At 34.2% G+C, this 13,598-nt stretch overlaps 1 protein-coding gene across 1 annotated transcript; it reads left to right on the plus strand.

The window, feature by feature from the left end:
- The first annotated feature begins 318 nt into the window (after window positions 1-318).
- Window positions 319-2,640, plus strand: casp21 (caspase 21, apoptosis-related cysteine peptidase). The gene is made up of 6 exons (XM_051876981.1): window positions 319-538; window positions 642-730; window positions 1,508-1,642; window positions 1,720-1,898; window positions 1,994-2,117; window positions 2,199-2,640. Exons 1-6 carry the CDS (start codon window positions 510-512, stop codon window positions 2,438-2,440), a joined length of 798 nt encoding a protein of 265 aa, XP_051732941.1. The 5' UTR covers window positions 319-509; the 3' UTR covers window positions 2,441-2,640.
- The last annotated feature ends 10,958 nt before the right edge of the window (window positions 2,641-13,598 follow it).

The raw sequence follows: 13,598 nt of genomic DNA on the forward strand, positions 1-13,598 counted from the left end.
CTCTCTATCTGCTCTGTCAGTTCACTTGCGAACTTTGGTTTCCTCACAGCGCCATAGCCTAAGGAAAAAACAAGAGGAGTATAAAACTTCATTGGCCGTCGCTTGTACCGTTGTCACGCAAAATTTGAATATGCTGAAACTGTAATAATGAGAATTGATTTTCCGTGCCACCATCAATGATACACAAAAGGACGAAACATGTGCAAACATAGTGCACGCGGTATTGATTGTGTATAGTTTTTTTTTTTTTTTCCCAGTTCCTCTAATATGAAACTGAGTGAGATTCTGTGAGAATGTAACGTGTAATGTGTAAAAGGTCACAGATAAAGTGCAACGCCCCATTCTGCGCTAGTTACACTTCTGGGAAGCAGCGGACTTTAAAATCTTCCTCTGTAAAATGAAAGTAAAGGGAGAGGGAAATTTAGAATGAAAGAAGCGAGGTTGCAGGAAGCTATTCGTCACTTTCTAGTACAAGTAAGACGCGGTGGTGTAATGAATCAAGTCTCAGGATGAACTCGCATGTTTCTGAAGATCACAAGTAAGACTCTGGGTGAAAAAAACGTTGAGATAATTGTCAAGCCAAGCATGTTTATCTGAATTTCTCCATTTTACTTTGTTTTAATTGCATCTTGTGTTCACAGTGCTGTCAAGAAGCTTTGTGTGTTTGAGCCCTACAGGAGGAGTAAAAACATAGGCAAATGTCTGATCATCAATAATGAGCACTTTCCTGGTGAGTATCATTACCCTGAATCTCCACTGAACTATAAAGTTATTTAATCTCTGACCTGCTTACAGTGTTTGGAACTGTTCTTTGATACTTATCTGCCCTTTTGAATGGTTAAATAACTCTAAAATTGAACCTATGCCACCTTCAAGGGTTCTGTCAGGCACTTCATAGATTATGTTAGGGTTCCCATCATGGACTGTGTTTTAATTAATTTTGTTTTAATCTATTTTTTAATTTTTATCAAATTTTTTGAATTAAAAATCTTGTAAACATTACAAAGAATTGAAATAACCCGTTAAGCGAAAAAATATTATGCAATAATTTAAGACATTTCTCCTTTTATAGAAACGGCATAAAGTGTTCTTTAAAATTGAGTCAAGAACCCTAGGGTTTTATATAGAACCCCCCTGAACCTTTTCTTTTTTTCTGAGAGTATACTGTAACTCCCTGAATTTCAACTTTCAAGTGTTAACTTTGACTCAACTTGATTCTTGCTGACTCCAGCTCTTCTGTTTTTAATATCACTGTGGCTTACAGTCTTGAGTTTCTATTCATGTGATTTTTAGCATGCTTTTTAGTCCTGCTTTGTGGCATTTTACTTAGTATCCGTTCCTGAAAAATAACCTTTAGCTTTTTTTTTTTTTTTTTTTTAAACTGTCCTGATCACCCTGTCAGGTTTTATTTTGTGATAATGAATGGCTGACGGTACATTATACATTAAGGGGAATTGAAACCAATTTCTTACACATCCATTTTATTAGTTTTGCCTTCTTGTTCCAGACTCACCACATTTGCAGAGGAAGGGCTCTTCAGTAGATGAACGCTTACTGTCAAGCACGTTCAAGTCCCTTGGTTTTCACGTACAGGTGGAGAAAAACCTGTCAGCTAAACAAATGATTTGTGTGCTAAGAAAAGGTACAGTACAAAACCATTTTCAGTGTTCAGGATGGGTCATAATGCCTGTATGAATTTATAATCATGGTGTGTCCTAGTATCTAAGGAGAACCACACAGACAATTCCTGCTTTGTGTGTGTACTGATGAGCCACGGAGAAGAGGGAAAAATCCTTGGGTCAGATGAGTGCTGGATTCCTGTCAAAACCCTGACCTCTCTCATGACTTCTGACCTCTGCCCTAGTCTGCGAGACAAGCCGAAACTCTTCTTCCTACAGGTAATGGCCACATGCGGAAAAAATAAATAAATAAATATTTCATAGCATTTTGTCTGTGGTTAACTAGTTTGTTGTTGGTTTGATTCCATATTCAGGCCTGCAGGGGAATGGAATTTGACCCTGGTGTTGAGGCAGATGGTGAAGAAGCACCGGGGGAATTTTTTGGAATATCAGACGTTCCCGAGGAGAATTTTCTCTGCTGTTATTCCACAGTGGAAGGTTTGCATTGCACTGACAGACAGTGGCATAGTTGATTGGTTTTATTGAATTTTATACACAAATGCATTTATTTCTCTACAGGTTATTACTCATGGAGAAATCCAGAAAAAGGCTCTGTATTTATCAGTGAACTTTGCAAGATGTTGAAGGACTGTCATCTAGAGATTATTCAGATTCTCACAAGAGTAAACCATCATGTGGCTTATCACTTCCAGTCTCAAACCATAGACCCGGATACACATATGAAGAGACAAATGCCGTGCTTGGCCTCCAGACTGACCAAGGATTTTTACCTTCATGTAGCAGAGAAGAAAAAGAAATAATATAAATTAAAAAAATAATTGTCAATCACTGGCAGCAAGTCAGTAACATAATTTGCAAGGAGAAGCAGCAGTTTATTAATATGTTAGCCATATACTTCATTCAGTGTTCTCTATGATATGCTAATCAAATGATGTATAAGATGTCAGATCTGTAAAACAGTCTAAACACACGCAGTGAATTAAATAATTCAGATACTTCATTCATTTGATTTTATTCTCTTTTTATTTCCAAATGAAAATGGGTGCAAACCAAAAGATAACATTATTCATAAGAGCTATGAAGATCTGTAGATGACAGATGCTAGATTTATGTATATTTTACGGAAGCCCTGAACTGCATGGTGAAAAAAAAAAAAAAAAAAAAAAGAGAACTTATGGTGGGGAGGAAAAAAAAAAGAAAAGCTATCTTGTTATTTCGACATAAGTCGTTATTTCGACATAATAAGTCGTTATTTCGACATAACTCATTAAATATCTCATTATTTCAACATAATATCTCATTATTTCGAAATAACTTGTTATTTCGAGATATTAAGTCATTATTTCGACATATCTCATTATTTTGACATTGAGTCGTTATTTCGACATATCTCATTATTTTGACATAACTCGTTATTTCGTTACTTCAACATAATATCTTGCTATTTCAACATATTAAGTCATTATTTCGACATATCTTATTTTGACATCATAACTTCTTATTTTAACATAATATATAGTTATTTCGACATAACTCATTTTAACATAATATATCTCGTTATTTCGACATAATAACTCGTTATTAAGACGTGCAAAATTCAACGTCTTCAGTGGCGCAGCACTTAAAATCTGGAAATAATGAGATAAGTCGAAATAACGAGATATGTTGAAATAATGAGATATTATGTTGAAATAACGACTTAAAATGTCAAAATAACTAAATATTATGTCAAAATACTGACTTGATATCTTGAAATAATGAGTGATGTCGAAATAACAAGATATGTTGAAATAACGACTTGTGTCGAAATAACGACTTAAAATGTTAAAATAGCAAGATATGTCAAAATAACGACTTAATATCTTGAAATAACGAGTTATGTAGAAATAACGTGATATTATGTCGGAATAACGACTTAATATCTCAAAATAACGACTTATATCGAAATAACGAGATAAGTTTTCTTTTTCTTTTTTCCTCCCCACAATAAGTTTTCTTTTTTTTCCTCCCCACCATGTGGTTCAGGGCTTCCGTAATATTTTACTCTTTTTTTGATTATTCATATCATAGTCTTTAAAATGTAATTATATAGAGACAGTATTTTTTCATGGTTAAAGATTGAAAATCTGGCTTTGGGACAAGGATGAAACAATTAATCTATACATAAAAAGTATTTGATTTGCATGGTTAAAATAAATAATAAAGTTTTATGTGACCGGAACCGAAAGAAAAAAGGCCTGCTAGCTTTAAAACTCAAGAATCAGGCTGGCAAATAAAAGTGTCCATACTAAAGAAACACTCACATGTCTTTTAGTTGGAATTACTGAAAGTGAAAGACAACTTTCAATTAAGCATCAAGTAAAGTAGAATTATTGACACTTGATGAAGGGCAGTTTCCCCACCCGGTGGAGAAAGAGAAAAGGCAAAACCAAACCAGGCACAGCATAACAAGCATAAGCAATAGAAAAGAGTATGTCATTATTGCCTGATAAAAACATATAAAGGAACCATAAAATAATATAAGGAGCATACATGATAACCATGGTCACAGTAGTTATTAGAATGAGATAAAACGCTCTTCTCTTCATATGGTTTTCCTCCCCTCTCTCTCTCCCTCTCTCTCCTGGTCCTGACTGCTTCAGAGCTCTGAGAACAGCCACAAGACAAAACAACTGGATGGAGAGAAAAAGGATAGGCTGTCCCAAAATGTAACACAAGTAAATCTCAACTAAGGAGAACCTCCAAGCTACAGTAAGTGCCACACAGGTGCAAAATGTTGCCATCCAGGCAATAACAGAACACGCCACTCTATATCTGAGAGGTTTGAACTTCAGAAAGGTCACAGGATGAACCACTGCCAGGTAACGCTCAAAACAGATCAGACACTGAAACAGAGGTCGACCAGTGATGTTTAGTCCTGTAAGAATAGACCACGCTAGCGAGGAAATTTCAAATTTACACCTGAGAAGACAGATGAGAGAGTACAGACAGAGAATAATCTCACAAACAGAGAGATTGAGACTGAACAACTCTGCCGCAAGTCCATTGCCTGTTCCCGTTGCTATAAGCCATATCACATAGGAGTTGGTAGGAAGACCCAACAGCACACTTATGATGTATATCCAGTATTCGTGAAAATAAAGGTCCACTGCAGTGTTATTGAAGTGATCAGAGGAATTTAATCCATCATTGGGGGATATCTCAGTGGAGGTATTCATATTCACTATATGCATCCAAAACAACAACAAACAAAACTGTTAGTAAACCGTGTTAAGTATAGGCTACTTTAAATGTTCCTGTAATTGTAAGAGACTCTTTATTAAGACTACCGCAATGTAATCTTAATACTACTGTTACTGTTGTGTTCTTATAAAAATATATTTTCTTATTCATTACCATTGCTTTTGAAGTAAGTACTCATTTGCAGATTTGACAAATGACAGTTGCTAAATAGAAAATGCTAAATTGAAATATAAGTATGATTTAAATTCATAACGTACAGAATATACAATAAGAAATGTTTATAGAGTAAACACTTATCGCCGCTTACCTCGCACGTCTCACCGTTGACGCGTGTTCATGTTCTGTGGACTGGCAGCTCTTCTTCAACTTTACGATTGGTAGGTAAGCTTTTTGATTGCAATTTTTTATTTTTTGTTTTGGTAATGTAGTCAATTGAAATTTTCTGATGAGACTAAGACAAGACCATTATTAAAAAAAATCCTTATAGCACATTTGTAATCTAATTTATTTTATGTTGTCATGTTGGTGTTCAGAGTGTGCATTAGACAGATAAATTAAGGTAGGCATTCAGTGATTCCATTGGCTCTTTCCAGCGTTTGTCTGCTTCTTTTGGCAGAGGTACACCAGTGCATTTTCCTACTGTTTATACATCTTCCACATAAGATTTATGGTAGCCTAACACCTGTATGGAAAACAAATTGCAAGGTAATTGTATTTATGGGAAAACAATCAATTCACTTGACATTCATTATTACCCATCACAATTTTTGCATTTCTGTTTGATTTATAAATAAAAAAGCAAAGGTGTTATGCCTTAATTATCTCTCTAGCTTTATTTTTTATTTTTTTCTATGAGGTTTTTACATCAAAGTATTGCCGGTTATTGTATAGACCTACAAAGCATTAGGTGTGTCAGGTAAACAAAGATGTTACTAAATTAAAATATTGTACAATACTGTGGTATTTTACCTAATGTATCAATACGAATTAAACAAGAATGTTTTTTTCTTGCACTATAGATTACAAGCTGAACCAGGTGTTGAACTTTATGAAGACCATCATAATTTCTGCAAGACTTGGTTTCAATTGATTAGGTAAATCTTCAGTTCTTCCATTATTCATGCATTTGTGTGTCCTAAATCAGGGGTTTTCAAATGTTTTGAAAAATACGATATCCTCTTTCACAGTAAAATCCCCAGAGTTAAATCAACTCTGCTCAGAGTACATATGGTCCCTCTCTATATAGTGTTAAAGTAACACTGAAGCAGAGTTAAAGTTAATGAGATAATTAAGCAGTTAATTAAGTGTTAACTGTTAACAAGCAGAATCACTGAAGAAAAGAAAAACATAAGAACTACAACTGACTTCAGCCACAGCCTTAGATGAAATCAATTGAACATAAAAGACAACAAAATCTGTCAAGATGACCTCACTGCTTTACAACATCATATGCATTGTTGCAGAGAAAAACCCAACCTAGAAAGTCAAGGGTCAAGAGCAAACACTAATCTCCATGATGGTGGCATCATTTTTCTTTTCTTTTTTCTTGACCAATAAAACATCTAAACCTCTGTTAACTCTCAATAAGGACTTCTGTACATGTGTGAAAATAAAGTCAGTCTGGTTAGTAATAACTGGTAATGCTGTTTGTGGAGTTGTTTAATCAGATCTTGATTTCATCTAAGGTTGTGGCTGAAGTTAGTTATATTTCTTGTGTTTCTTTTTTTTTTTTTCCTCAGTGATTCTGCTTGTTAACAGCAGGTGTTCATCAATAAAGCTCAATCATCACTTAATTAATGGCTTAATTATCTCATTAACTTTAACTCTGCTTCAGTTTTATTTTTAAACTATTTAGAGAGGGACCATATGTACTCTGAGCAGAGTTTATTTAACTCTGGGGATTTTGCTGTGTTGTTAGGAACCCCTTTACTAGGCTATAATACAAAAACAATGTATGAAGATCCATTACATATGATTTAGGGGGGAAAAAACACATTGTTTGCTATACGTTAAATAATTGGCTCTTATATTGTCAGTATTAAGACAAAATACATATTTATTCTATTGATTTTTTTTTTTATTATTTCTTATTGTTAGACTGGGACTGTTGGAATAAAACAATCCTTGGAAAGCAAAATATAAATGTTAACTTTATTAATTTTTCTTCTCAGAAATTAAAAAAAAAAAGAAAAGTAGACAAAGTTCAACAGGAGAAATGTTATAAAATTAAGTAAAATTTTCTTATTTTTACAAAATTATTGAATAAAGTAATTAACTTTGGTCACTTATTTATAAATATGAAGTGATGGCTCTTACAATAACATTTATGGACAAACAAAATATAAACAGCGACACATTTATACACCAACTCATTTTCATAAGATGTGAATATCATACAGAGAAGACTGGCATCTTTATGGCAGCTTTTTGAAAATAGGAACATAGGGTGATTGTTTTTATTGGACTACACAAACAATGAACACAACATGTTATGACATTCTTTACCCAGCACCAAAAATTGAGTTATAAATGACTATCAACTATGGAGACCTAAAAAAGGGCAGTTTGCCAACCCTGTGAATGAAGAGAAGCGGCTGCACAAAACCAGGCAGAAAGAAACATGTAAGAGTCATTGATTCCAGTTCATGGCTAGCAGGAATTGACAGAATATACTGTAATGCTGTGACTGAACTGGGAACGTAAGTGATTACTAAAGTCACAGTTGTTATTAGAATGAGGTAAAACGCTCTTCTCTTCATGAGGTTTTCCTTTTCTCTCTCTCTCGCTCTCTCTCCTGGTCCTGACTGCTTCAGAGCTCTGAGAACAGCCACACAGCAAAACAGGTTAATGGAGAGGAAGATTATGTATTGTGACAGGTACATGCATTTAAAATGGCGCCAAAAACACGGGTTTACAAGTGCCAGAGAAAACACACAACATATAATGATCATTATCCAGGTAACAACAGAGCATGCGACTCTGTATCTGAGAGGTTTGTACTTCAGAAAGGTTACAGGATGAACCACTGCCAGGTAACGCTCAACACACATCAGACACTGAAAGAAACGACCAGTGATGGCAAACCCTGATAAAAACATCATAACAGTCCATAGCCTTGGAAATACATTCCCAAGCACAGAGCTCAGTGAGCGCAGACATAACATAATCTCACAAACAGAGATGTTCAGAGTGAAGAATTCAGATGCAATTCCTCTTCCTGTCCCTTGAACAATGAGCCACAGAATATACGAGTGTGTAGGAAGACCAAACATGATAGTGATGACATGTACTGCAACATCATAGGGTGGAATGTAATAATATATATACAAATCGGTTATGTTACATGCCCCATTTGTTGGTGGTGCTTCATTTGAGATGTTCATCATGTAAATGTCTTTGCATTCACCTGAACAAAAAATAAGTAATAAAATCAGACTTTAATCTGCAGAAAACAAAATATTATTCTAGAATATAAAAACACATTCATCAAACTTTTAATGACAAACAATTTTTGTAAACACCTTGACCCAGCATCTGATATTAAGGTTTTATTAATTAGAATATATTAGTTAAGTATTAGTTTAATTATATTATATGATATATAATCTAACTATAGATTTCACAATTTTATCACAACATATTTTTTTTGTAAATGCTGTAAAAATACAATTTTGAAGAAAGATTGGTTACCGGAATAGTAATAGTCACATGAAATTTCCTGCTGTCTAGGAAGGTGATCAGTGCAGCTCTTACTCTGAATCTACAACACTGCATATGTTATATGTAATTTTTATTACTGTATGCAAATTTGAATATGCATATAGTGATTTATGAGTGTTAACATCATAGATCATAGAGCATAAAACTATTTTATGCTGTGATCACATGACTTTGAAGATGGCATAAGGATCAGTTTAGCTTTATAGTGAAAAGTTAAAAAGTCTGTTAAAGTGACTGAATTGTGGGTAGCTGGCAGATTTTGAAGCAAATAAGTACCTAGAATGTCTGCTAAATTCTGCATATCTAAACGTATCACTTTATATTAATCATTAGGTAATGATTGATTCACAAATGTTTATATTTAAAAGTACCTGATGTCATTATATAATATCTCTTGCCTCCATATTCATGTGTTCTAGTCCTTGTGTCGTTTCCATTCCTGTCTATAGTCAACAAGGTCTTCACAGGGAAGTCTGTCTCTAGGGCTTGTCTAGTTGTCATGGTCTCCATTGACATACAGGGATATTGTGGTCGTCACTAGGTGCAGGTCCACCATCTGGTCATGTTTGTTTTTTTCAGTGTTCTGTGAATAAGTAATCATATACAGCTTGTCACTGAAATGAATATGCAAAACCACAAAAAAATGTGAGATACAATTTTTATTTATACGTTTTTTTTGTTCGTTAAATAAGCACACACATATATAACGACAATAGCAGGACACTGTAGCTCTTTATAAAGTAAAAAATAAATGAATCGCGAGTACACTCTTAGAAAAAAGGTTCTATATAGAACTCTAGGGTTATAGATTTAATTTTGAAACACCTTTTATACCAAAAGGATTCTATATAAGGAGAAATGGATTAAAGGTGCAATATGTAAGATTTCTGTCCGCTAGAGCTCGCTAGAGGCCTATTCAAAACAAAGGCGTAGCTTGATGACGGCAAGTTTGTGCACGGAATCTTGGGACATGTGGTCTTCACTTCACAGCCGGTGCAAAAGAATAGGGATAGGACTCGGGAAGAAATCATGTTTATGGATGCGAATATTAACGTTATTGTAGTATGAAGCAGAGCAGGACTGAGTGTTGTGGGAGCTGAACTAGGCCGCTGGAGCGATTGCGCAACACATGCCGCGAGCAGCAGAACTTTTATTATGCAACAGTCGCCGGCGCCGCTTCTGCTTTTCTGGTCATGAGTATGAGGTAACGCAGCTCTGTTTATCATATTAGATACATTTAAATTATGTTATAACATTACTCTGTGCATTCGCTCGGCAGCTGCTGCGAAACACTTGTTTGAGACACTGCAGTAAGCTAGATCGATTTTAGAATATCATATTAAATGCTGGATGGCTTGTGTTGATAAATGGCATGCAATTAATTTTAAATGATGGAGAAAATTCTGTATTACTGTTACTAAAAATAAAGCTGCATCTGATTATGCTTTGTTAGCTACTTGACAAATTAGTGTTTTTCTCTGAGGCATGGTAAAACATGGTACTCAAAAAAAAATCAAGAAAATTAGATTTAAACAATAAGACTAAATGTGTTGAGCTATATAACAACAATTAGTTTACTGTCTATAAACGTAACCAAACAGTTGTTCCCTTGCCTATTAAAACATGTAAATATTAAAGCGTCTTTGGTGTTTCCATGGTTTCTACAAAATAAAACCGGAAACCGAGGGTAACGCGGGTATGACGCAATTGACAGGCGACTCCTCACACGTCCCGGAGCCTTGGATAAAATTGCAATTTTCTCACGATTTACAAATAGTTGGAAACATTTGGGATATTGTAAGTACTCAAGTGAACAAAATATATAACACTGGCCTAGTGGTTTTTGGATATTTTACTGCAAAAATCTTACATATTGCACCTTTAAATAATTGCACAATACTTTCATGTTTAATGGTTTATTTAATTTTTTTCCAGTGATAAAGTTTTTTTTACAAGCTGCTTAATTCAAAAAATTTTATTAAAATGCAAAATGAATAATAATAATAAAAATATCTATAAAATGACCCCATTATGGTAACCCCTTCTATAAAGAAAGTTCTAAAAAAAAAGTGTCTATTTACATATTTTAAAATATAGTTATATAAATTAAACATATTTGTCTTTCGATCTGTATATGTCTGTTCATACCTGCTGGCAAAAACATTTTCATGCCATTTATATCATAGATGGAAGACATTTATGACAGCTCCATGGAAATCAGCGCACATGACATTTGTTATTATTGAGAAGAACAAACAATGAACAAGACGTGTTATGACATCTGTTACCCACCAACTACTTTTTGTGAAGTGCTGTTGAAGTAGTAAGGTAATAAATGACAAGGGTTATGTCAATTACAGAGACCTACAGAAGGGCAGTTTGCCAACTCTGTGAATGTAGAGAAAAGGTTGCACAAAACCAGGCAGAAAGAAAGATGTGCGACCTAATGAATCCAGTTGTGGAATTCTCTGCATTGGCAGAATATTTTGTAAAGACACAAATAAACTCGGAACATGCATGATTAGTAAAGTCCCAGTAGTTATTAGAATGAGATGAAATGCTCTTCTCTTCATGTGGTTTTCCTCCTCTCTCTCTCTCCTTCTCTCTCCTGGTCCTGACTGTTTCAGAGCTCTGAGAACAGCCACACAGCAGAACAGGTTTATGGAGATGTAGAATAAGAACTGTATTATGTAAAAGTAAGTAAAAGTTTTGGTAAAACAGTTGCGTGTAACCAGAGAAAACACACAATAGAGAGCAATCATCAGCCAGGTCAAAATGGAACATGCAACTTTGTATCTGAGAGGTTTGAACTTCAGAAAGGTCACAGGATGAACCACTGCCAGGTAACGCTCAACACAGATCAGACAATAAAAGAAACGGCCGGTGATGACAAATCCTGATAAAAACATCACAAAGGTCCAGAGCTTTGGAAATATACTGAGCATTGAAGCAGACAATGAGCGCAGACATAACATAATCTCACAAACAGAGATGTTCAGAGTGAAGAATTCAGGTGCAATTCCTGTTCTTCTTCCTCTGACAATGAGCCACACAATGTAGGAGTGTGTAGGAAAACCGAACAGGAATTGGATGGCATTTATTGCAGTGTCATAAGGCAGAAATATAACTCCCTGCAAACTGGTCATGTTACATGTTGGAGTTTTGTCAGTTTCCATTGAGATGTTCATCATGTGACTGACTGTGTTTGAACCTGCACAAAAAATAAAGTTGGACAATCAAGAAGAGTCACGTTCATCAAACTTTTTGCTTCAGACACTGGTTCAGATTCATTTAATATGGTGAAAAACAGCAATAGGACTATTACAGCAGTATTGCTGAAAGAATATAATCATATACCGTACAGCAAATGCATGTCAGCAAACAATATCTTTTCTTCTCAATGCTGTTTTTTATGAATTTCTATGAACACTTATTCTCACAATGAACAATGTACATTAAAGTGGTCTGTAACAGCATGCCTGGTGAAGAAATGAAAAGAATAAAACACAAGGGACCATAAAACATAAATCATATAATAATGCAAACCAACAATGAATATGTACCTTGAGAGTGCAAGTTAGCAATAAAACACAATAAACATCGACAACAGACTTGCTGTAATATAGGGTTATGCACATCAAAATATACCCTGATCAAGCAGTTTGATCCTCCTGAATTGATATTACCATGTTTAATAAATAATAAGCAAACAATATCTTAAAATATTTTCATTATAGTGGCTTTCCCATCTGGACAAGCGATGACCATTATTATATGAGTCTCTTTCAAACACTCCTGAAAAGCAAACAACTGTAAATTTAAAAAAAAAGAAAAAAAACATACTGTCACATTCTGCTTTTACCACCTTGAGATAATATATAATATTATAATATAACATATAATAAACAGCCATATTTAATACATTAGTCAAAACATTAGATATTTATCAAAAAAGGTAGGTATACCTGAATTGTGATGATTAAATCTTCAGTCTCTGCCTTGTAAGATGAACAATGCAGTTCTGACTCCAGATTTTACAATGCTGAAAATGTTGTCAGCAAATGCAGCAAAAAATCTAGGCAAATATTATGCATGAGCACCTTGAGCGGACATCCAGTTAAAAAAGACCTGTGATGCTTTGTTTGAGTGTCATATCATATTATAGAACTAATCATGTGAAGATGAGAAAAGAATTAATTTGTTAACAGTTCAAAAACTTCATAGTAAGCATAGTTTTAGAAATAAAAAGTTTTGTGACTGACAGATTTTGCGAAGTTGAATCTACATCTTTACAATTTCCCCCAATTTCGGTATTTCATTACCATCACACATTATACCACAATACACTTGAAAGAAGATATAAAGATGTTTCTAACTATTTGAATAGGCCTGTTCAGCATTATATTATATAATGATATTTCCATGTAATATATTTAGCAGATGCTCTCATTCAAAACTTACTGTCAACAGAAGACAAGAATGCAATTCAGAACACTGTCCATTGAAAAAAGTTTTACAAATTCAAAGTACTATGAAAGAAAAGTTCAAAGTAGATTTTCCCACTTTGTTCAAAGGTTTGTAAAGGAGAATCTAAAAATCTAGAAATTTGCCATTCTGAGAAATGTACCATTTTAAACTCTTAAAAATGAGAGAAAAATGTCATTAAAAAGGTGTAATCTTTTTTTTTTACTAAATTCTTTAACTTTACCCTCTAGTTCTCTTTTTAAACCCCTATAGTTAATTTTAAATGGTCCAAATTACAAATTTTGAATTAAAAGTACTGTGTGCAGTTAAAAAACACAACTGTGATCTATGAATGAGAAGTGCAATTGTTAGTCCACCATAGTAAAATTACCCAAATAACACACATTACGAAGTGGGAGAAGTTTGGTTCATCATCTTTGTATTAATAATTTTAAAATAATATGGATTCAGTGCCACTTGTGTAACTCACAATATGAACTCTTTCCAACAATAAAAATTAATGTTCAGTGT

This window comes from Ctenopharyngodon idella, chromosome 21, assembly GCF_019924925.1.
Source record: "Ctenopharyngodon idella isolate HZGC_01 chromosome 21, HZGC01, whole genome shotgun sequence".
Taxonomy (NCBI): Eukaryota; Metazoa; Chordata; class Actinopteri; order Cypriniformes; family Xenocyprididae; genus Ctenopharyngodon; species Ctenopharyngodon idella.

Coding starts and splice junctions, on each gene's coding strand:
- casp21 (XM_051876981.1), top strand. CDS start 510: ATGAACTCGCATGTTTCTGAAGATCACAA. Junction 539..641: donor CATGTTTCTGAAGATCACAA/GTAAGACTCTGG, acceptor TTGTGTTCACAG/TGCTGTCAAGAAGCTTTGTG. Junction 2,118..2,198: donor CTGTTATTCCACAGTGGAAG/GTTTGCATTGCA, acceptor ATTTCTCTACAG/GTTATTACTCATGGAGAAAT.